The 21,300-nt window shown below is 38.6% G+C and overlaps 2 protein-coding genes across 5 annotated transcripts in view; both read right to left on the bottom strand.

The window, feature by feature from the left end:
• Positions 1–6,292: 6,292 nt before the first annotated feature.
• LSMEM1 (leucine rich single-pass membrane protein 1) lies at positions 6,293–15,490 on the bottom strand. Of its 4 annotated transcripts, none has more exons than XM_009286831.1 (5): positions 14,907–15,217; positions 14,128–14,427; positions 12,251–12,382; positions 8,748–8,882; positions 6,293–6,954 (listed from the first exon to the last, which is right to left on the bottom strand). In XM_009286831.1, exons 3-5 carry the CDS (start codon positions 12,375–12,377, stop codon positions 6,746–6,748), a joined length of 471 nt encoding a protein of 156 aa, XP_009285106.1. In that variant the 5' UTR covers positions 12,378–12,382; positions 14,128–14,427; positions 14,907–15,217; the 3' UTR covers positions 6,293–6,745. The 4 variants fall into 4 exon arrangements, with proteins under 4 accessions (XP_009285106.1, XP_009285105.1, XP_009285107.1 ...); XM_009286830.1 differs by having other exon boundaries at positions 14,128–14,458; XM_009286832.2 differs by lacking the exons at positions 14,128–14,427; positions 14,907–15,217 and adding an exon at positions 15,227–15,490.
• A 1,671-nt stretch (positions 15,491–17,161) lies between these two features.
• IFRD1 (interferon related developmental regulator 1) overlaps positions 17,162–21,300 on the bottom strand; it is an 11,505-nt gene continuing 7,366 nt past the window's right edge. The window contains exons 9-12 of the mRNA XM_009286833.2: positions 21,129–21,263; positions 19,737–19,865; positions 18,631–18,726; positions 17,162–17,865 (exon numbers count right to left, since the gene is read on the bottom strand). Coding sequence (XP_009285108.1) covers positions 17,776–17,865; positions 18,631–18,726; positions 19,737–19,865; positions 21,129–21,263 — 450 coding nt within the window. The 3' untranslated portion in view covers positions 17,162–17,775. The remainder of the gene's footprint in view (positions 17,866–18,630; positions 18,727–19,736; positions 19,866–21,128; positions 21,264–21,300) is intronic.

The following is a 21,300-nucleotide window of genomic DNA, read 5'->3' on the forward strand; positions in this document are numbered from 1 at the left end:
GGCGAGGTTTCAGCAGGAAAACGTTACAGCTGGAAAGAGAGCGCTGCCGGGCTCCGAGCGCGCAGCGTCTGGAAGTAAAGCTACAGTTTATAGTAACAGCCACGTTCTGGTTGCCTTCGGGCTGTTTTTCATCGCCAGCAGGCTTCCCGTTACTACAGAAGGCCACAAAGTTCTAATAAATGGAAGATCTTTCTAGTGTGAACGACAAAAAAAATAGCTACTGTTCTCGGGGCCTGCTCGGGCACTGCAAACATAGAAATAGGAAGATGACGTGTTTTCAACAGGCCTGTCAGGAAATGTCTGAACAGACCAGTGGTTGCTGCTTCCCTCAGCCAAGGTGCTTGAGTAAAGACCTTGAAGTACCTGCTCAGGCTGGAGATAATTTCTTGGGGAAGACACGAAAACGTGAAAAGCATTAAGGAAGAGCTTTCAAACTCAGGGGGCTGTTTCTTCTTTTATCAGTTTATCCTGATGTCTTGTTATGACCACCATTCCTCGAGGAAGAGGCCTAAGTGAGGCTGTCAGTATTTATTTATAGGTGCTGAATCACTTCACTAGATTTCATTCACTCCCGGTGCACTTCGGCGAGCTGACTCACTTGCTGTTGATAGCTAGGGATCCTCCTGCTGCAAATTTTTGTATAAAGCTGAATGTAGTTCAAAACAGCCCCAAAACGCTAGGACCTCAGGGAGCTGTCTTTTAGACATTTGACTGCATTCACTTATAATATCTGTGTCAAACAAGAAGTGCAACCCAAGAGCTGCTTCGGATCACAGTAGCAGCTCAGGCAAACCAATCTGAACAAAATCTTATCGGTGAGCATCTACAAGAAGCATTTCTAAGAAAACTTTCCTTCCACTCCACAATAGGTTGGTTGACATTATTTCTCTTAAAAAAACACTACACCTAAAATTCTATTAAAAATAATATCACTAAACTCTGTGTTTGTTAATATCGGTTTACAGGTAGCAAACTTTTCCTCCGTTATCTAGTTATTTAAGCTTGCTCCAGGATGCAAAGTTGGTCAGTCACTCATGATGCACAAAATGAACTAGAATCCATGTCACACCTTCTGTTGAAAAATCGATAAAAATACGTATCTACCCGTATGATTTTGAGTACTCAGGGAGAGGTCTTTTGAAGAAAATGCTTCAGTGTTCCTTTCAGAAAAAAACTAAAGCATTATTGGAAGTTAATGGATTAGCCATGAGCTTTTGCTGAGGAGCAAAGGGTATCTGAGTTTCAAAATTTCGTGTCACCTTGTAGACAAGCACTTTTTTCCAAAGTCAGTTATGGGGTGAAGAAGATATTAAGATCAAATGAGCAGTCCAGAACTTGAAAAGCAAACCCATAGTTATTAATAGTTTTTTAAATTGGCAAGCAATCGATTTTTAAATTGTCCTTTCACCCTTGTGTGTAATGCGGTTTGCCTCTCAGTGATAAATTAGCAGTAGCACTGTTCTGTGACTGTTTCCACAGGAAGATTCTCATTACCATTCAAGGGTTTTGCTGGCTCATCTGTGAATCGTGGACAGCATTTCGATTGCTGAAGTGAGGTCTAGAAACCAGAGAAAGGATAGCAAACAGAGTCTATAAAAAACTTTTCTTGAATTCTAAGATTGATCGGGTTCTCAAATAAGACTAAACTCTTTGGCCATGGTGTTACTATTTCTTATGTATCCCAGAGGAAGTGACAGTACATTCATCCCCTCTGTCCCTCTCTTTAAATCTCAGTATTCTTGTTAATCTGTCAGAAAAATAAGAACAGTAACATATAATGGACCGAATGTGCTTTTTTCTCAATTGAAGAGAACAGTTCCCTTAATCCCAGTAGCACTGGGCTGCGATCTAATGATTTGATCCAACTTTTATTATTCACCAGCATCTTCCAAGATAAATTACACTAGCAACCTATAAGAAGATCAAGTTAAGCATCTTCTCAGACAGATGCTTTTCAGTTACTACTCAAAACATAAATCAAATTTTTAGCTGCTATTTGGCATTTGTTTTATCTAGGTGTTGCTTAATCAGAGTTCTAGTTAGAACTGGTTGCAATTTTGTTTGTCAAAATAAACATTTTCAAACACTAAAGCTTTCGTGGAGCACATTGCTTTGCTGCCATTTCCAATGGGGTAGGTTCTGAATCTGAAATGCGTATTTGCAGGCAATGTCATGTGTAACTTCACAGGATTATGCTTTGGTAAAATGAAAAAAAAAATTAGATCTTCAAAGACTTCAAATCCCCATTAAACAGGATTTTGTTCTTCAGATAATTCTAGTTCTGACGATACTCCTTCTGCTTTGTTAAACATTGTTCCACTCTGCTCATTTTGCAAATACCTTGACACCACATTTAGTGTTCCTGAACAGTTTGGGTTGTGTGCAACACACAGCACATCACCTTCGAGAGCATGTGGTCTAACAAAACTTGTGACAATCGTTTTGCTACTCCTGGAATTTTCTCTTCTCTTTTTCCAGATTTAGAGTACGCACATCATTATTGGTTTTTACCTATGTTCAGCTTTGTATTGTTACCAGTCAACGAAGCACGTGAACTGAACTCATACGAGAGTTTAAGAATAAATGTTGTATTAAAATTCCAAGTATCTTAGAGGGTAAAAAGCTTTCTTAAGAGTAAAATTGCCTTGCAGAGTTAGTGTAATATAAAATAACTGAAAAATTGGAAGGTAACAAACTTTTTCATATGCACAGGCAATAGGTCACATAATAATGGGCTTAAACTTCAGCAGGGAAAATTTTAGTCAGACTTCAGGAAAAAAAAAATTAATCATGTGGTTAGTTAAGCACTAGAAGAGTGCGCCATCATTTAAATATTTTACAATGTGAATGGACAAGCATCTGTCAGGAATGGTTTAAGTAAACCTGATGGTGCTGTCAGGCAAAGGGATGGATTTGAGTGCCTCTCAAATATCCCCCTTTACTGTCTGTGCATCATTTTCTACTGAAGATGCCCACTGTCTGGATTTACCTAGCCTCTGACTGTTTCATAGACAGGTCTCTATAAAGAATGTTTTTGTCCCCAGTTCTTAAATGCTGCTCGTAGATATTGAGCTCTGTTTCCTCCTAGAGGAGCACAAGACCAAGTACAAGCTGATGTTCTCATGGTGGCATGACCCCAAGGAAGGCAAGCCAATGCCTGCACTAGCTGACCCTCTACTATTTATTACTGTATAGTTTCTCCACATGTAGTTTCACATAGACAGATACAGTCTGATGTTTTTGCATTAACAAGAACATGGACTGTTGTGGGTATCTGGAACAAAGGAGTTAATTTCTCAGCAAACTAATCAGGGGAAAAAGGCGTTTTGTCTACTGATATTACCTGACCACCTAAAGATTCAGCCAACACTTCGAGGAGTGGCACCACGATGCCGTTGATGGGACTGAAGGTAATTTCTTGGTTAAGTCAAGTCTTCCAAGTGTGTCTCCTTCCTTACCAGCATCTTTCTAGTATTGCCCAGATTTATTCAGCAGAAAATGTCATGAAGCCAAGTTGTCATTTCAGTAATGACAGTAGTTGCAGCTGTTGAGAGAGATGAGTGTCAGTGGCATGTTGCTAAATCTATCTGAACCCTTTGTATGTCATTTTTATTTACAGTGGCCTCAGAGAAATACTGAAAAGCAAATTATTTTTGATAGATACCTCCATAGCCTGCAAGTAAGAGAAAAAAGAAAGAAGCAGTACTACTGATGAGAACGGCTGTGACTACTGTAAGATGAAGCTACTACTGTCAGGTCACCTTCCTGTACGGATAGTTCTTTGTCGTAATACCAGACATCGCAAAGGCTCCTGAGATGTGCAGCCATACAAGAACAGAGATCTTACCCATGTCTACAGGACATACTGTAACATCCATATACAGCACAGTGGTTATGCCACATGCAGTTGGACCTTGGAGTTTACTAGTCACTTAGCTGTTTATTCAAGATAAGGGTTATGGAGCTCTGGAATGAGCTGAAGTTCACTTCAGAGTCAAGTTTGTAGAAGATTTTGAGAATCAAGTATTGGTTTGTTTGGGACTATTTCACTGTCAGTAGATTAGATGGGTATGTTCCCCTGAAGGAGCCGCTACTTGCTTCTGTTTGGCGGGGTACTCCAGAAAGTGTTGGTGGAGTGGTTGTGGCACTCTGCTGTCAAAGCAGCTCTCTCAACCCTTGGTCTGGTCTCACAGGGAAGCGATCCTAACTGTAAATTGGTATTGGTAACTTGAGCTGAGAAGCCGTAAGCAGCCGTTGCAGTGCTGCCCCATCTCTCCCTTGTATGCAAGAGGTTCCAACAACAGATGTGTTTCAGCAGTGCTAACAGGATGGGCCTAGAGAGTTCCTTGGACCTTTGCGCTTTTTAATCACTGATCTTAATCACTGATCACTGCTAGTGAAGAAGCAATTAAATATGAAAAGGATGATTCGGGGCCTCAGTCCTGTGTGATACTGAGCATGCCTGCACATTGTTATGCTCCAGCTGGTCCTAAGTCTGTGGCAGCTGAGGGCGCTTAGCACCTTGCAGGATCAAACCCTGGAGTGAAAAAAAAACCCAACTCTTTTAATCGATAATAGAGACGGAAAAAGTTGATTTATTATGAGTACTGATTGAATAGCTAGATTAAGAGTATCATAGAATCATAGAATCATTGAGGTTGGAAAAGACCTCTAAGATCATCGAGTCCAACCGTCAAATTGAGGACAAGATCAGAGAGATGAGGAAGCTTTCATTTCTTTGGGGATTGTTGCTATAGCACAGATTTTATTTACAGTCTCCTGCCAGAAAAATCTATTGACAATTGGTGTCAGTTTCTAGTGGACCACAGACTGCTCTGATAGCTGCAATTGCAATGAGGGATGTGACAAATCCACATGTTTGAGATGCACCGAGTGCCAAATACTAGAGTTGTTTCTCCCTGGCTAACAAGTACAGATGTGTGTTAGTGCGAGACAGGAGCTTGAAAGCAGTTACAGTAGCTACAAGATGAGTGGGAGAGATGAGAACTTAATACTGTCATTAAAAAGCAGCTGACAGCTCGGAGAACAGAGAAACGACACTCGCCAACACTGCGAGTGTCATGTTTTTAGTCTTACGATACTTTTTCTTTCATCGTTAAACAGCATTTACAGAAAGATATTTGGGTTGGGCTTTTAGGGTTTCTTTCCTTACAACTTACTCTATGCTTACTTTTATCATTCTCTGCTAGCTATATTAAAGTCATCTTTGTAACAACTACTTGTGACATCCAGAGGACATAATTACAACTGCAGCTGGGAATTAACAGCAGGAGTAATAAGCTCTTAAGACCAAACCTCACAGTTTTCATGGGAATGACTTGACAGTAATACATCAGGAAAAGAAAAATCAAGAAATAGAAAGAAGGTGATGTAAAACATAGGTATAAAGCAAAGCACTCCTAATAGCAGGAATAGAATTGGTGGGCAAATCCAAGTAGAATGATACCAAGAAAGATTCCTGGACCTAGTTCTTCACTGTGTTGTGGACAAGGAAGTAGTCATCACAGAAAGGACTATCATTCATTCTGGAAAAGGAGACTGCAATGCAAATTGTTGACTTTGGTGACTTTTTTGTAAAATTGTCCAGCAGAGATAAGAAAGCATTGGATGAGAAAGAGAAATCAAAGTAAAAGAGAGGATGTTGGACATACTCTACAGTGTCAGCTGCCATTGCACTGTTGTGATGGGAATAATCAAGTTGTTTATTGATAATGGAGGTGGCTTCTTAATGTATGTACCAGTAGAAGGATCTGAACACTAAAATTACAAAGCTACCCATCAGTCCTTTATGTGATCACACTTTTGGGTGTCGGTCTATACAACTGTGTAAAGTCAGAGTGAGAAAGCATTAGCTCCTGCTTTCACCCTCTGAGGTACTACTCCATTTTAAAAACATAAAGGCTCAGACCAGACTTCTGCCTGGCCCTGTGGCCATTCTCCGATAGTGGCCAACACCAACTATAGGGAGAAGTACAAGAATACTTAGTATTTTGCCCTCATTACTTTATAAAAACACTTGGCCTTCCCCCAGAAACTGCCGACAAATACTAAGTACAGCATACTAGCATTGCTATGAGATAGATAGGTATTATCAGACTGAGTTCTCTAAACCCATTTCCCATGTAAGACAATATGACACCCACTTTCAGTCAATACAAATTTGGGCTGAATATGGCATGTTATAAAAGGGTTTGTTTTAATTCAAGTTTGGCTTTTTCACAAAAGGAGTAGTAAGTCAATCTATTTAGATGTACAGAAAGGGAAACCATTAAACTCCATGGCAGAACTGGATTTATTTATAAGTTACGGAATCTGAAGTTATCTTTAAATACAAATAATATAGAAGCAAGCACAAAACTTGTTCCAAAGAAACAGGAGAATGACTAAGTGAACAAGGTCATGGTGGAATAGAAATCACTATTTTCTGTGATCATTCACTTACATTTAAAGTAAAACTAAGCCCTTAGCCCTGCAATTTACAATGCATAGAGAATCTGGAACTCTTGCCCAAAATTGTTGACAATCCCTTGTAAATTGTAAATCATATGGGCTTAGTTTTCAACACTATATTCACATAAAACAGGATAAAATATTTTCTAATATTGTTCATTCAGATGGCTTTTCCAGTGCTCCTGTGACCATATCAGAATGTTTAAGAGACCTGTGTGCCATATGTGAAAATATCTGAGTACATGATTACGCTGAATTTCATTCCAAAGAAGATCTATTCTCCAGGGACTTTCAGCTCAGCATGGGTAAAGAGGTAATCATGAAGACCAGGAGACTGTGTGAAGAGGTATCTCCCCTTTTCCTTAATTCCTGATTGATTTAGATGCTTTAATATCATATTGTTCATTTTCTTAAGCTCTTCTATGTTCTTCTTTTCAGATATTAGTCTGCTTGATATTTGGTCCATCTTGTTTCTAGTTTGAACTTGAAAAGGAAAATGTACCGCATTAAATTGGCAACATTTAAGTGAAGAGCATCACTACCCTCTCTTGCATTCCTGTGGGAGTTTGCAGGGAATTATGATGAGTAAAAATATTAAACAAGAAAACAACTGCAGAACCTAATGTTAAGAAGTTATGCATCTGGTGGAGTTACCTGCTCACTACATTCTTTAATTGCTTATTTTCTGTTTTATTCAGTTTAGTGCAGCGTAATAAAATCAAATACGGCTCAGACAATTTTTGCAGTCTTCAGGAGTGTATCTATTCCATTAGTGTCCACAGGAAAGTGTCTTATTTAGGAGCTCCAAGATGCTATTTCTGGGCAGTATGCACCTGTATTTTTCTAGAAGTACAATTACCAAAACACACAGCAGACTACAGCCAGATCACTTGATTTCCTAAAGCATTTAGATTAAAGGAAAATTCTTGCAAATATTGGCATTAAGAGGCCAGCTTTCTCTGGAACACCAATATGCAGTATCTGTCATGTACACTTCCGGAGCTATTTTTATTTTGGCCTTCTGAAGTTAACAAAATTTACCCATGAATTTTGAAGCTTAAGTCTAATAGTGCCAATGCTAAACAAATCTATGTCTATGGATTGCAAACGTAATCTGAGATTATGTTTGTAATGTAATCTGAAACACTGCTGGAAATCAGTTTCAAAAACCACAGGCCTCCACCAACCTGAGCCCAAGCAAACTCTTTTAATCCCTGTAAGTAGCCTTTTCACTATTACTTTACCATTTTTCCACTACAATGGCACATTACTCGTTTTTCTATACCAGGGCTCTACTTTTAGCAGCTCCCCGTTAAATAAATCTGGAATTCAAGTATGAGATATTTTAATTAGTGTTTTACAATCATGCCACTTAAAATTTCCTTTGTGCTCTTTACTTGTCTGATATTCTGTCCTTTGAGCCCTTGTGAGCAAATTCAGTCAAGGGTTAGGATTTCCTGTTCAAAAAGGAAAATGAGGATTTTTGCTATGCTCCAGTGAATTCCCTACTATAGGGTAAAAGAAATCTTGATTTCCAATAGATTCCAATTTGTTCAAAATGGAGTTGTAAGTTAAAATAATGCACCTCGTACTCTGTTCAATACCATTAGCCCAGAAAACCCCAAGATGGCAAGGGCTCCATAAACCAAGGTCACCTGTAGCCATGTGCTTAGCTAAGCCAGCCCGACCAGTCCAGCCAAAGCAGAACAGTAATTACATCTGCAGACTCAATGCTATGTGCCAATTTTGATACATCTTATCTGATTTTTTGTTTCTTATGTTTGAGATTTTCTCAGTTCCAAACCAATTTCCAGTCAGTACTTAGCTGGCAACCTTCAGGTCTTTCTTCAGGTAGCCTGATTTAAGTGTTAGCCTGGGTGTAATTCCATTTTCAGTGGAATGACACCAATACTGAGTTTTATCTGGAAAGGAACGGAAGGTGTGTTGTCAAGGTATCTCACTGCCATACAGTCATCTTTAAAATTTAATTTAATTTCCAATCAGCATTTTTAGCAACACAGTATAACCCTGCTGAGCTAAATTCTTGACAGCTGTTAAAGCTCACAAAACCTTTGCGCTAAGAACAAAATTGTGCCTTTTAGCTCAGAGAGTAGAGGCGGGGGGTTTATGACCAAGACCCACTGCCCATAACCAGACAAAGCCTTTGACCATGCAAATACAGCAGTAGCGTGTTATAAGGTAACATGATGCATTTCAGCAAAGTTCTTCTTCCAATTGACCCTACATTTTTAAGAACCACTGTTTGGTTTACTTACTTATTAAGAATATTACGAATGAAACAAGTGCCAAACTGACGATCAAAGTAAGAATAAAGGTGACGAACAAACACTGGTTTCTTATGTTGCTCCCTGCCGTATTTTCTCCAGTACCACCAGTGTTCTCTTCCTCATCTGTTACGAGATGACAAATCATTTGGTGATAAAGTTTGTTAAGGTTGGTTAGGATAGACATGACAAAATGCTTCTGACTCCATGAAATGTTGCAGAATACGTCATAATTTTGGCCAACAGATTTTATTTCCTGTGATATTGCATGAGAAGGGAAGAAACCAAATTTATGAGCTCAGCTTGAATTTGGAAATATGAAAACTAATACATCTGTTATAGCTGTTGGAGCATATTCGACAAAAATGTTTCTCTTGTTGACATACACTGTTTTGTTAAAGTTGACCTGCTTTACAGTTCAGTTTTCCAGCTCAGTTTTACACGTACAAAGGTTGCAATGAAGTTTTCATCAGAAGGCTTTCTAAGGGCCTGAATGGACTCAACCTTTTCAAAAGAGAAGAGAGAAAAATTCATATTGAAAACCCAGGTACAGAGTCATGCTACACATTCATCCTCTAGATTTGCTTCTTTTTCTGTTTGACGATAGCAGTATCCCTGGGATGATTAATTTCCCAAATTAAGCACCTCAGTTAAGCTCCTGATGTTGGATAGGATGAACGTAGGTCTTGACTTTTTATCTTAAAACAGATGTTTTTAATATTCTTCTTTAGGTTTTGTTGGTTTCATTCTCATAAAAAACGATGTACATATCCTCCCAAATTGTCAAAAATGGAAGACTCTCACATGGACTACATATGTTGTCCTTCAAGCACATGAAGAATGAGGGGAAAAAAGGGCAAGTAGTTGCTATGCTTCCTTTGAATCAGAGCAGCAAGCCAGTTTATTGCTTTTTGAAGACTATGTTGCATAAAGGGGAAAGTCAGTAGTTTCTCTCATAGAAACACTTGCAATCAAATGAGAGGTGGCAATAAGCCCTAGAGATAACGGGTAAAGTCAAGTGAACACCATGAGGAAATTCATGTGAATATAAAAAAAAATATATATATATATACACTTGAGCCAGATTTGTTTAATCCCCAGTTTGCATACTACTTCAACTACTTACTAAGGTTTGGTTTTATTTTATGTTTTGGGGGGAGCAGGGAGCTAATGTAATTTAATTTTGGTGTCAGTCTCATATGTGCTAAAATTACATGCAAATTACCGTAATTTCTCCTCCTATAATTGCTGTCTTGCCATTCTGAAAGGGAGAGTAGCATGTGCATCTGTGAAAAATATATTTCTAGATCGTGTTCTTGGTTTAGCTGGTAGAAATCTCTGAGGTCTTTGCAACTGAGCCTGTAGCGATAAAGCTGAGGGAAGGCTGCATATGCCATTACAGCACTTTAATAATGAACCAACCTGGGGCTGAGCAATTCACTGAGCTAGTAGGAGATCTCTGGGAATATCTCTGCTTTTCTTTATTGCATTTAACATGCTCCTGCCTGCGGGTAAGCTGAAAGCTTTTAATATTTGGGGTTTGGGATTTTATTTTTATTCCCTTAGCATTCATAACAAATGCATCGTATACTAAGTGCCTGCACCAATATTGCTTTCTAATCAGAATAATAAGGATGGGGAGAGCCTGCTACTGCTGTCTCTCAAGCATACTAAGCTATCAATAGAGGTCTCAGAAGTGGTCTGTGCTTGCTCCGCCTAATGAATGCTTCTTACTATTTCAGCTGGCTGAACATGCCAGACTGCAGTGTTGTGAGGAATCAGTGAACACAGATTCTTGCCAAGCTGCAAACAGTGGGACCATTTTATCATCTGAAGGATAAAGAAATCGCTGCATGGCTGCTACCAAAGCAATCAAAAGGTATATACATTTTAAATAGCTTTTAACATGGTTGCTATGTGTTTGATAATGCCAGGTCATATTAAGCTATTGAACAAAAGGATTGCTGTGTACTGCAACACTCTTGAAACATCATTTTTAAACCAAACTAGGCATCTGCTATACTACTAATAGATCATTCACAAGATTTTAGTATTTATCAGAAATTGAAAAATACTCTGCAGATCTCTCTGATTGTCTGGCAAGAGAACCAGAATTTTATGATGCTGAATAAGGCAGCTAAGGACTGTGAAAAATTCATTTTGTATATTTAACTGATGGCATAAGATATCTACAGAATCTCCAAGTTTAAAAAAAAAATGTATGCATGTTAAAAAGAATAATCCTAGAAGGAGCCAAAGCACTTTACAAATTGATGCATAAAATACATATTAGGCTACCTTTATTTACCGCTGAAATTTAGGGAGGAGCATGCATGTGGTTATTCCACAGAATCATACATGATTCTACAGAACCCTGTATATTTACCTGGAAAGTAAACAATACTGTCCAATAAAAATTACAAATGAAAGCAAGACAGTCACACCGCAAAGAGTTTCTTTGACATTAAAACCAATTTATCCCATTGTCTTATTTTGTACTTGTAGAAGTGACAATATCAAGATAATCTACATATGAAAATTAAGTAGCTATGTCTAACATCTTTGTGTTAAATCTAGAAACCAGCACCACTCTAGTTAGTTGCATTAGGAAAAGTTAGAGGACTCAGAAACAGAAGTAATGGAAAGGCATTTAAGTCCTATAACTAGAAGCATGATTAAGTTATGGCCATTTGAAACTCATTTAAACATAGCTGTTGTTCTATAGCTTTTCTTCAGTCAAATTTGCCATTATAGTAAGGGAAATAAAAGCAGATTCAAATATTGTCATGTGGAAAGCTGCTGAAGAACTCCAGGTTTTAAGATGTTTTTAGGACACAAAGAGCTCAAGTATATTGTAGCTATCACTGAGTGAAAATATTCTCATTGCCATGAGCAAATCAAAGATAAAAGCTGTATAAAACCAGTAGAAGTGTGAGAGCCCATATCTGAAACTGTAGGTAAAGAGAGTCTGCGAATTAAAATGCTTAAAAGTCTCATGGGATATTTCAGATAACTGGTTTGAGTCCTTAGGAAATATGTCTTAAAAGAATGAACAGAAATTCTCTGGTGTTTCTATTGCCACGTGTGAATTTTAGTGCTTGTGAAGAGTGACGATGCTATGTATGTAGTAGGTGTATATTGAGCATTACTAGAGAAATTATCCTGCAAGGGATCACCTCATGGATCCCAACGGAAATGGAAGATAAGTTCAGGCTTGACAGTGAATCCCTAGCCAAATGCAAAGATTTTCAAGAACCTAGTAACTGAAATACTCATCAGGAACAGCTAAACGATTAATCTGATCTGTCTAAATTATGCCATTTTCAATCTTTTTCTTATATTTTTCAGTACAGAGCTTGACATATACATATTGACCTGTTGGGCTGTTGACATCAGTGCAACACAATGTGGTCAGTCTTTTCAAATGTCATACATAACTCTTTTTTGGTGGCCTATTGTATAGAAAACCACAAAGCATCATCTATCGTACGTACCTAGCGAGTGTTGGGATCCATCTGGACAAACATTCAGTTTGTTTAGGTTGTTTAAGGAATCAACTACATAAAGTTTTCCTTCTTCATGAGTATCGGGCAGCTTAATTTCCAAGGAAGGCCTCTCCATTGTATCTAAAAGAAATAATAATTAAAAAGGTAAATTAAAACATGGGTACATGAAATAGCTGGTAACAGTGGGTGTCCTGTTCTAAGGAAATGCTGAGCAGTCTTAACAACCCTTAAAATAAAGGGATGTCAAGGACGAGCATACTTACTAGATCTTGAAGGCAAGGGTAACTCAGTACATAACACTTGTTTATTCTTGGAGATCTTTAATGAGTATAAGTTTTCATTTCTACATTGTGTTTGTGCACGTGTATACTTATACATACGTATATATATGAGTGTGTGGGGAGAAAGAGAAAAATCTATTCGACTGGCTCCAGCATTGATTTGAACATTAGTTATTTAGTTGTATAACCCTTTTGGTTTGGTGGGTACGTGGTAAGATGATGGGTGATATCCTGACCACAGTGAAAGCCAAACCTTCACTGACACCGCCAGGAAGGATGCCACTCAGATCCTCCGCTATCAGCATCAAATAATTCAGAGGAAAGACAGACAAAGCAGGTACGGCTGTAGAAGATAAGCAGCAAGAATATGGGTCTGCTTATACACCTTAGAGTATCACTGTGAAGTTATTATTTGTGAAAAATGGAGCAAAAAATAGTCTTCTAACGTGGTTCTACTCCACATAGATGCCAGTTTTGGAGAAATTAAAGCCTGATGGCAAAGCCTTTTCCTTGGACTAATACTCCTTGCTTTAAAAAAAAAGCACTGGATGGGGTCCCATCAGCAAAAACAGCTTCTCTGCAGAACCTGGGTGCATGAACTCATTGAATGATTGTTTATATAAATACAGTTATGAAGGAAGATTATATATAGAAAAGAAGCAATACCTAAGCGGGCTCCTCTATGAATTGCACATTATTCCTTAACAGTCTTTTCATTTTCTTTATGCTACCCTGACTCCAAAAACGTCTTCTAGAAACAAACTACAGTCCTAGCCATAAGGAGATGTAGATGCTTTAACCAGCCATCTTAGACTGCACTGGTCACTGAAAACTCCCTCTGTAATTATTGAAGAAACATATGCACCTCCAGCTAACATTCCTCTTATTCTAAGATACGTCTTTTTGACCTTACAATCGCAGCCTAAACGTACTAGTGAATATAGAAAAACACAACCTTACTAGTGAATATGGGGGGGGGGAGCTCACAGAGATTAGTTTAGACTTGGAGTCAAATACACCCTACCCATTTAGTATTTTATCAAAAGTGCAATTTTACCTGCCAAACATAACTCAGCACTTCATGGGATGCAAACCTCCTGTTGATGGAGAGTGTTAAGCACTGATTTCTGAATCCTAGATGGGTTGAATTGCCCTCTTGATGTGCCTCTGAGCCCTCTCTCCCTCTCTAAGCAACACACAGTGTGACCGGATTCCTAACCTAGCACTTATATTAAAAACCTAAAGTTTGAAGAATATAGCCCTGAGTGTTTACAGAAAAGACCCACCCTTTCCCTCGTCAAACCAGATGCAGAAGATGATTGTTGTAATTCGCCCAAATCTGAGCACACAGCCAAGTAAACATTCACTGAGCCTCAATAAGTCTGAAGACTAAGTGCTTCAATCACTCCTGACAATGGGGCTCATTCTCCTGATAGTGGGGATTGACAGGCCTGCATGTATACTTTTATATTTCTATTTAAGAGTGTAAGAAAAGATTACAGCTTATTTCTTCTCTGTTCAGAATTGTTGCTACAAAATATGAAGATAAGGTAGAAAAGCTGGCATAGTAGTGATTACCCTTACCTAGCGTATGATTTTTAGGTGTGCAGCAGTAATTTCAGGACAGATGGCTGCGTCCACTTTCCTTCCCCTAGAATGTCGCGTGGTGCCAGGCAGCACGGTCCGCGAGCCACGTCCCCACGAGCGCTGGCTCTGCTATCTCCCCACAAGCACATCCGTGGCCAACTGCAGTCGTTACAGAGCCCCACGTTTCAGCAACGGCGTGGTAAAGGTTACCACCTCGTGCACAGAGGCTTTTGGTTATTTTTAGCTTCCGAACAGCAGTTGTTTCTCTTGGGTATTTTGAGTAGTACCTCCCTGCAACTTCAGGGAAGATTCTTCTTAACAACTTGAGCTGTAATAAATGTGAGTACCTTTGATTCATTAATATTCTGAATTATATGTTTCTGCATTCATTATTAATTATTTAAAACCAATTTCCTCACCGTGCATGTAACCGCAGAGAAGATAACCATTATTAATTCAACAAAGTCTATATTACATTTGTTTGATTCCATTGACATGCCAAACAAAGGAGAGAAGATAGAGACATCAGTGTCGCTGGCCAAAAATATTACTTTCTCAACAAACTAATCTAAACATCGGGGTTTTGGGAGTCACTCTATCTTGTACTTTAACCTTGCTTAAAGACCTTTTTCCCCATGCGACTTTTAAATTTCTCCTTAAGTTGTTGTGGTAAAATTAGAACTTAGTGTGAGAACACACTGAAAATTCTTCATAGACAAAAGGAAACAATTAAGTCTAAAAGGAAATAAAACCCAGGAGAATTAAATGTTACTTACAACATAACCGCGTTCAGGTAATGTGCCAGTATGGAAGAAATCAGCCAGTGAAAATCACCCGAAGAAAACTCCTCTCTCTACTTTTAGACCCACAGGAACCTGTCAACTCCTGCAGGACCCATGAAGGCAGCTACGAAACAGACTGTCCCTTTCAATCTATATTTAGAGTTCACCTTGGCTAAGTATACTGACTTCACAATATTGATCTGTTTAAAAAGAAATCAGCACATACACAGCTCTTCTTATTACATTGGAATCATTATGACAACATCCTATCATGGAGAATGAGGTTTGTTACTGATGATCAGTATTTCACTAACCTTTTGGTTTATGATGCCTTTTTAAAGCTCATTTGCTATGCAGAAGAGTGATATCTGCAGCACTGTAGCTATGAGTAACCAGTTTGCTATGCAGAAGAGCCATACCTACAGTATTGCAGTCATAAGTACTTTAAAGGCATAGACTAGAAAAAACAGGGTATTTTCCTCCTTCTCCCACACACCTTACAAATTCAAGTGGGACAGTATTATGGGATGGACTAATTTGTCCGGCATCCTTAGCTGTTTAAAAAGTAAATTTTGATCAACTGTTTGTGAGTACTGGTAACTGCTCCTTTGCAGATAGTTCTTTTGATCGCTAGTTTTTTCTTGCTGACGTTGCAGAACGTAATGTTACAGCACGCTGGAATGGCAGGCAGCTGACCCTTACACAAAGGGACCACGGCTCAGAACAACAAATCCTTTCTGAAGCCATTCTACACGTCTGAAATTTTGAACCCCCTTAAACTGACAAGGAACATATTTTTCTTTCAGGAAACAACAGAGAGGATACATCTTCTGACTCACAGTTTCCCACCCCAAGCTGACAAGCTCTGCCACTGCCCAGCCCGAGTAGCTGGGCCAGTAATACAGACATAAGCTTCTTCCCTTTCTGCAGGGGTCTCCTAGAAGTCCTCCCTCCAAACAAGGATGTGCAAGCCAGAAAATAAACCTCACCTCCACCCCTGAAAGATTCCTGACACCATCCTAACTGGAAGACAAGGACCCAGGCCTCTCCAGTTCTAAGCTTGGAAAGATCTACAAACCCATCAGATCCCTGTAGGGCAGGAAAACAGCCCGTCTCCCCTCAAACAGCCTTGGAAACCATCCTGGTCCCTGTGGTCAGCAGCTACAGTGTAATGGGGGAAAAGGCAACCGCATGCTTGGCCACCTGCCAGGAGGGGCTGTAGAAAGCAATTGTGCAAAATACCAGCAGGACATGAAGCTATCAAGAGTGCTACTTTACACTAGCAGAACATGCCTAAAGTGACTACCCAGAAGCCACAGGAGAGACCAGCAAGCTTCTGGGAACAGTTTAGGTCAAAGGGGGCAACATCTTGGGCTGAGGCAAACACAGGTAGACAGCTTCATCTAATCTAGTTCAAGGATCAGAAGTTGTGTGTGTCCACTTGTGTGACAAACACTGACAACACACGCCAATAATAGCACAGATTCAAGTTGAAGGGCTTGCTGTAGTCTAAGTAATCAGTTTCATAAGCCAAACAAGTTCTTACATAATGCATTTTTTGAGAAAAAACATGTAAGTAAAAGGTACAACTAATTAGTATGTATGAACTTTCTGGAATAGGTTCTACTTTAATCTGAAACTAAAAAAAAAAAAACCAAAACAAACCAAACTTTCCCTTATCAGAGCAAGCAGTAGTTTTCAGGGTGTAGGGTGGGGTTTTTTTTGGGGGGTGTAAGGTTTACTTCCTCTGCTGATAACTTTACCTACAGTTTTAAGAATGCTTATTCTAAGAAGCACTTTAATTTACAGATCTTCTGGTTCAGAAGCTCCAGCTATCTAGGTTTTAATGTCTTTATTACCTAAAACCCCCATCATCCCTAAGACAGACAGTTCCCAGTTACTGGCACATTTCAGTCCTCTAGAGCCAGAAACCAAGGGTAGAGGAGTAGTTTTCAACATGATGAAAACAGGGCAGCTGGAATGGCTCCTGTAAGATAAGGGACAAGTACCAGAACTAGAAAACATTTGACCACTACAAAAGCAATGACAAATCAACAGTGCAGACCACATGTAAACAAGATAGACCTTCAAAACACAGCAAGGTAGTTTCATGTAGCATCTACTAAAGCATTGAGACTAACCCAACCACCTGTCTGAAGGGGCAAATAAACAAACCCATCTATTTCAACCTTTAGGTTTTGCTAGTGTTCCAGCTTTTCATTCATGTAGTAACCACTTTTACACAGAAAGCAAGCAGTGAGAAACATCTTTATTCCAAAAATTAAACATCCAATTTCAGAACATGAGAATCTTGTTTTTATTTTACATTGAGGCAAGTATTTGTCATTCACTGCTTCACTGTAAGTGAAGGTAATTGAACTTCATAGTCCCCTTCAGGATAAAGTCACACTGTAGAAATTTCTTTGTCCACCTGCCACTCAAGAGTTTAAAAAGTTACTAAAATAACTTCACACGAACAAGATTATCTCTTCATATCAGCACATTCTTACCAAAACGCTTAGTCAATGAATTAATTTAATTTACCTTTAGATAAAGTAAGGAATCCAATCCGACACACTGCATTTGACTACAGTTATCCACCCCATTTAACAGTTCAGTTACAATATAGTCAACCTTTGGAGCAAGTTGCATCTAATGCAAGTGTTATAATGTATCCCTGCACCCAATCTTACCTCCATCTATATACAGTGTATATGCAACTAAGCCACAACATGCATATTTACAGACTTTATACAACATCCCTGTGCACAAGTGCAAACTGTGACTACAGAAACTAAAAGATTCATTTAAAGGTTACAAATCTATTTTAATTATGAAAATTGAACCCCATGGAAAAGGAGATCTAGAAAAATTCCCCCACGTCTGCTCTTTTATCACGACATTTACTTCTAGCCTTTGTCCGAGCCTTGAATGCTGCAGAGTTGTACAAGTGCTACAAAACAAAAGGAAAAATTAATCACAGATGTTCAAAAGGCTTATGTTCTTTAGAGATTATTTTAAGAAACAGCTGAAGATATCTTTTTATTAATCTTTCAAGTAAATTGGTAGGCCTTCTGAAATTTATAGTACAGCATCTTTGCACCAAAGGCTGATTCATTTTAATACATATACATTTAAAAGAAACTTGGACTGTATAAGGCTGAGCTAGGAGCAATTCTAGAAGCCAGTCAGTCTGGAACATTACACAGACACAACGTAGATTAGGTTTGCCCCCTGGATTAAACTTGGTAGCACCATTCCACAAATGTTCATACACATGAGTACATTCACAAGCACCAGAACAAAGTCATCCTCCTAGTGTCTGTTTCACACTGGAGAGTTCGGGATACTGTCTTTATAAAGACGCCGTTTCTATGGTTTCCTGTAGGTAGGTCCCTACGCAAAAACCTACGGCTCTCATAAGAGCCCAAGTTTCACACGTATGGAGCATGGACCTGGTACCAATCAGCAACCAAGTCAACCTTCAGACCCCCTGGGGAGAAAAGCAGCGGCAGACACGTGCCCAGTGGAAAAACTAAAATAAGAGCTCAAAGATGCATACAAGCAAGGTTTGGTTTCAATGTGGGGCACTGTTAGAACTAAAGTGACAAGTTTAAAGACAACAGCTCCTAAAGTGCATGTTTGGAATACCATTTAATTCAGGAGAAATATATTAGTGTATGAAGTAAAGAAAATACATTAAGGTGCAATAACCTACCCTTTCAAAACGGGGTATCTTCATTGTTTTAAGAGTTGCAGCATCTAGCATTACCGGTGGACCAAGCTCAAACACATTCCGAAGAAAGTCATTTGACTAAACAAGAAACACATCAAATGATCAGTTTCTCCTCTGATTATCAAGTCTCCAAAGATGACTACTGTTAATTATCAAGTATTCCAATAAGAAATATCAGCAATTTGACACAAATCTTAGTATCTTTTGCAATTAAGCTAGGGAACGCTTCTTCCTTTAAACAGAATAAGGCTAAGAACTAAAACTGCCTTCTTGAGAAGACAGAGACAGCTCCTTCGTCCCCTGCATTGATTTTTTTTGTGTCCCAGCAAATTAGACACTGTTCTGTTACATCCTCTACACAAGATTAGGCAGCTGGACACAGATCCGTATGGTTTCACAACACACCAATTTTAAAATATCTGGCTGTAAAAGTAGTATTTGAAAAATCTGAAAAAGCTGCTACGTGCCTGGGATCCCTCAGTCACGTAGAAATGCAATTGACACTGGACTGAAGATTTTAACCCCACAATTATCATAGCAATTTGGGAGCGTATACTCCTAAGCTACAGCTCCCGCTTCTGCTATGTATCTAAACAGATGACTAGTGAACAAGCAGTTCCTAGAACAGAGATCAAGGACTTATCCCTTCCCTTCTGGAATGCTGTCATCATTGGGCTGCAAGTTGTGTTCATTATTTTTGACTAAAACTTTGCATTCCTTTTTACAGGCTTGAACAGGAAGGGTGGAGGCATGCAGCTTTACAGCAGCCAGATGACTACACCACTCTGCTGAAAGAGAGCATAAGAATTCGGGAAAAACCCTGAAGCTAAGATATTCAGCTTGAATCTCTTACTTCTTGGAGAAGTCTTCTAATTGCTAACCCAGCACACCCAGGCTGCAACTCAGAAGCAGCTCACCCAGACAGTTCCAGCTCACTGTTCGTTTTGTAAGTGCTGTCTTTTAACACTTCTAATGCAAAGCCCATCATTTCACCAAGTTCTACTCATGATTTTGTAATTCAGACTGAATTACTACAAAGAAGCCAGACAGGAAACAACAGTCGGAGTATGTATCAAACAGCAGCTCACCTGCAAATGATATTGCATCCCTGACCCCAGAATCTCCTTGAAGGTATCGTAAGTTTGCTTTTTCACCCAGCAGTCAATATACATGCGCTCAGGTCCAAACTTAACCATCTCTGTAGGAAAGTCACGCTCCTATCCAAAATTAAAAAGGAAACAACATATATAATTTTAATTTAAACAGTCTTTTGTATTAGGAGTTGTATGTAACTCAATGAACTTTATTTTCATTAATAAATTTGGCACACCAAAACCTTCCAAATAATATGCATATACTAAAGATTGTATTTGTTCATGAACTGATGCACACCTGAAGTTAAATCTCATGTAAGACTTGAAGCTGACATTCTTCAAGTCAGAAAGCATTTAAAAAAAGAACACTTAACTTTTATCTTTAAAATTACTTTAAAAATTGGACTTATCTCCAGAAAAACCAGTTCTGAGTGCAGGAGTCACCTTTAAGTCAGTTTGTAAGCCTCATTTAGTCCCCATCTTTCAAGTGCTGGGAGCTACATTTGTGACAATGGAATGTAACAAGTGCTAATAAGCGACTCATTATTCTACAGGCAGAATCTCAAAGGTGACTTCAAATCATTTCAAAACCTTCTCCTTAGCTTCCGAGATGTTTAACTGTTCTGAACGTCAACTAATATTTAGGTGGTCTTACCCATACAGCAATGTAAAAAGTAATTATCTGACAAGTAAAAAAATCTTGTTTGAGAGGTGTAAAGACAACAAATAATCCATTAACGTGATAGAATTTTGACACTTGTCTTAGAGGCTTTACTCAGAAGGTATGTCACTAACCAAGTATTTTTAGAGTCCTGCTTTGTGTATTGTTCCCTTAGTCTGGATATGGAACACCAGAAGATTACAGCACAACAATTAGGACAACAACTCCCCCCCATATACACAAACACTTCTTTGGCCCCTGACAGAGGTGCCATATGGAAATGTATCTTACTACTATGTTACTTTTTGTTTATTATGCACAGCAGTTCAATAGAACAAATTACAATAAACCTTTTCACAGAATTCAGGACACTAATTTAGTTGTCCTACAAAGTTTTCTATAAAAAACATCTGCTCATGGTATAAAATAAAAAGAATTTAGTATTTACAGTGCAATGTTTAGCCTTTTTTAAATAAAAAAAACCCTCTTCAATATGGAAGTCAAGTCTGGAGCAAAATAAACAAAGTCTGACTTTCTTTGTTCTACATTCCTAAAAAAGCATTTATATTTCGCGTAAGTGATCAGAATTTGAAATCTCATGTAAAATAATTTTTTCCTGTTGCTTTCACTGGAACAGTAATTCTATTTAATAATAAAACAATTTTCATTAAATTGTACACTACATAGTTACAATCCAGACATTCAAAGTAAGACAAAAGCATCACCTCAACAGCTCGTAGAACGTCTCTGAAGACAGATCGCTGCTTTCTTTTATCTACTTTGGCTCGGTGCTTGTTTCCATCAGTAGCCAGAGCTCTTAGTTTCTCTGTTAGAAGTTCCATATCTTCATAAAAGAAATCCTAGTCAAAAAAAAAAAAGGTTTTTTGTTTTTTTTAG

The sequence above is a fragment of the Aptenodytes forsteri genome, unplaced genomic scaffold, assembly GCF_000699145.1.
Source record: "Aptenodytes forsteri isolate BGI_AS27 unplaced genomic scaffold, ASM69914v1 Scaffold166, whole genome shotgun sequence".
NCBI lineage: Eukaryota > Metazoa > Chordata > Aves > Sphenisciformes > Spheniscidae > Aptenodytes > Aptenodytes forsteri.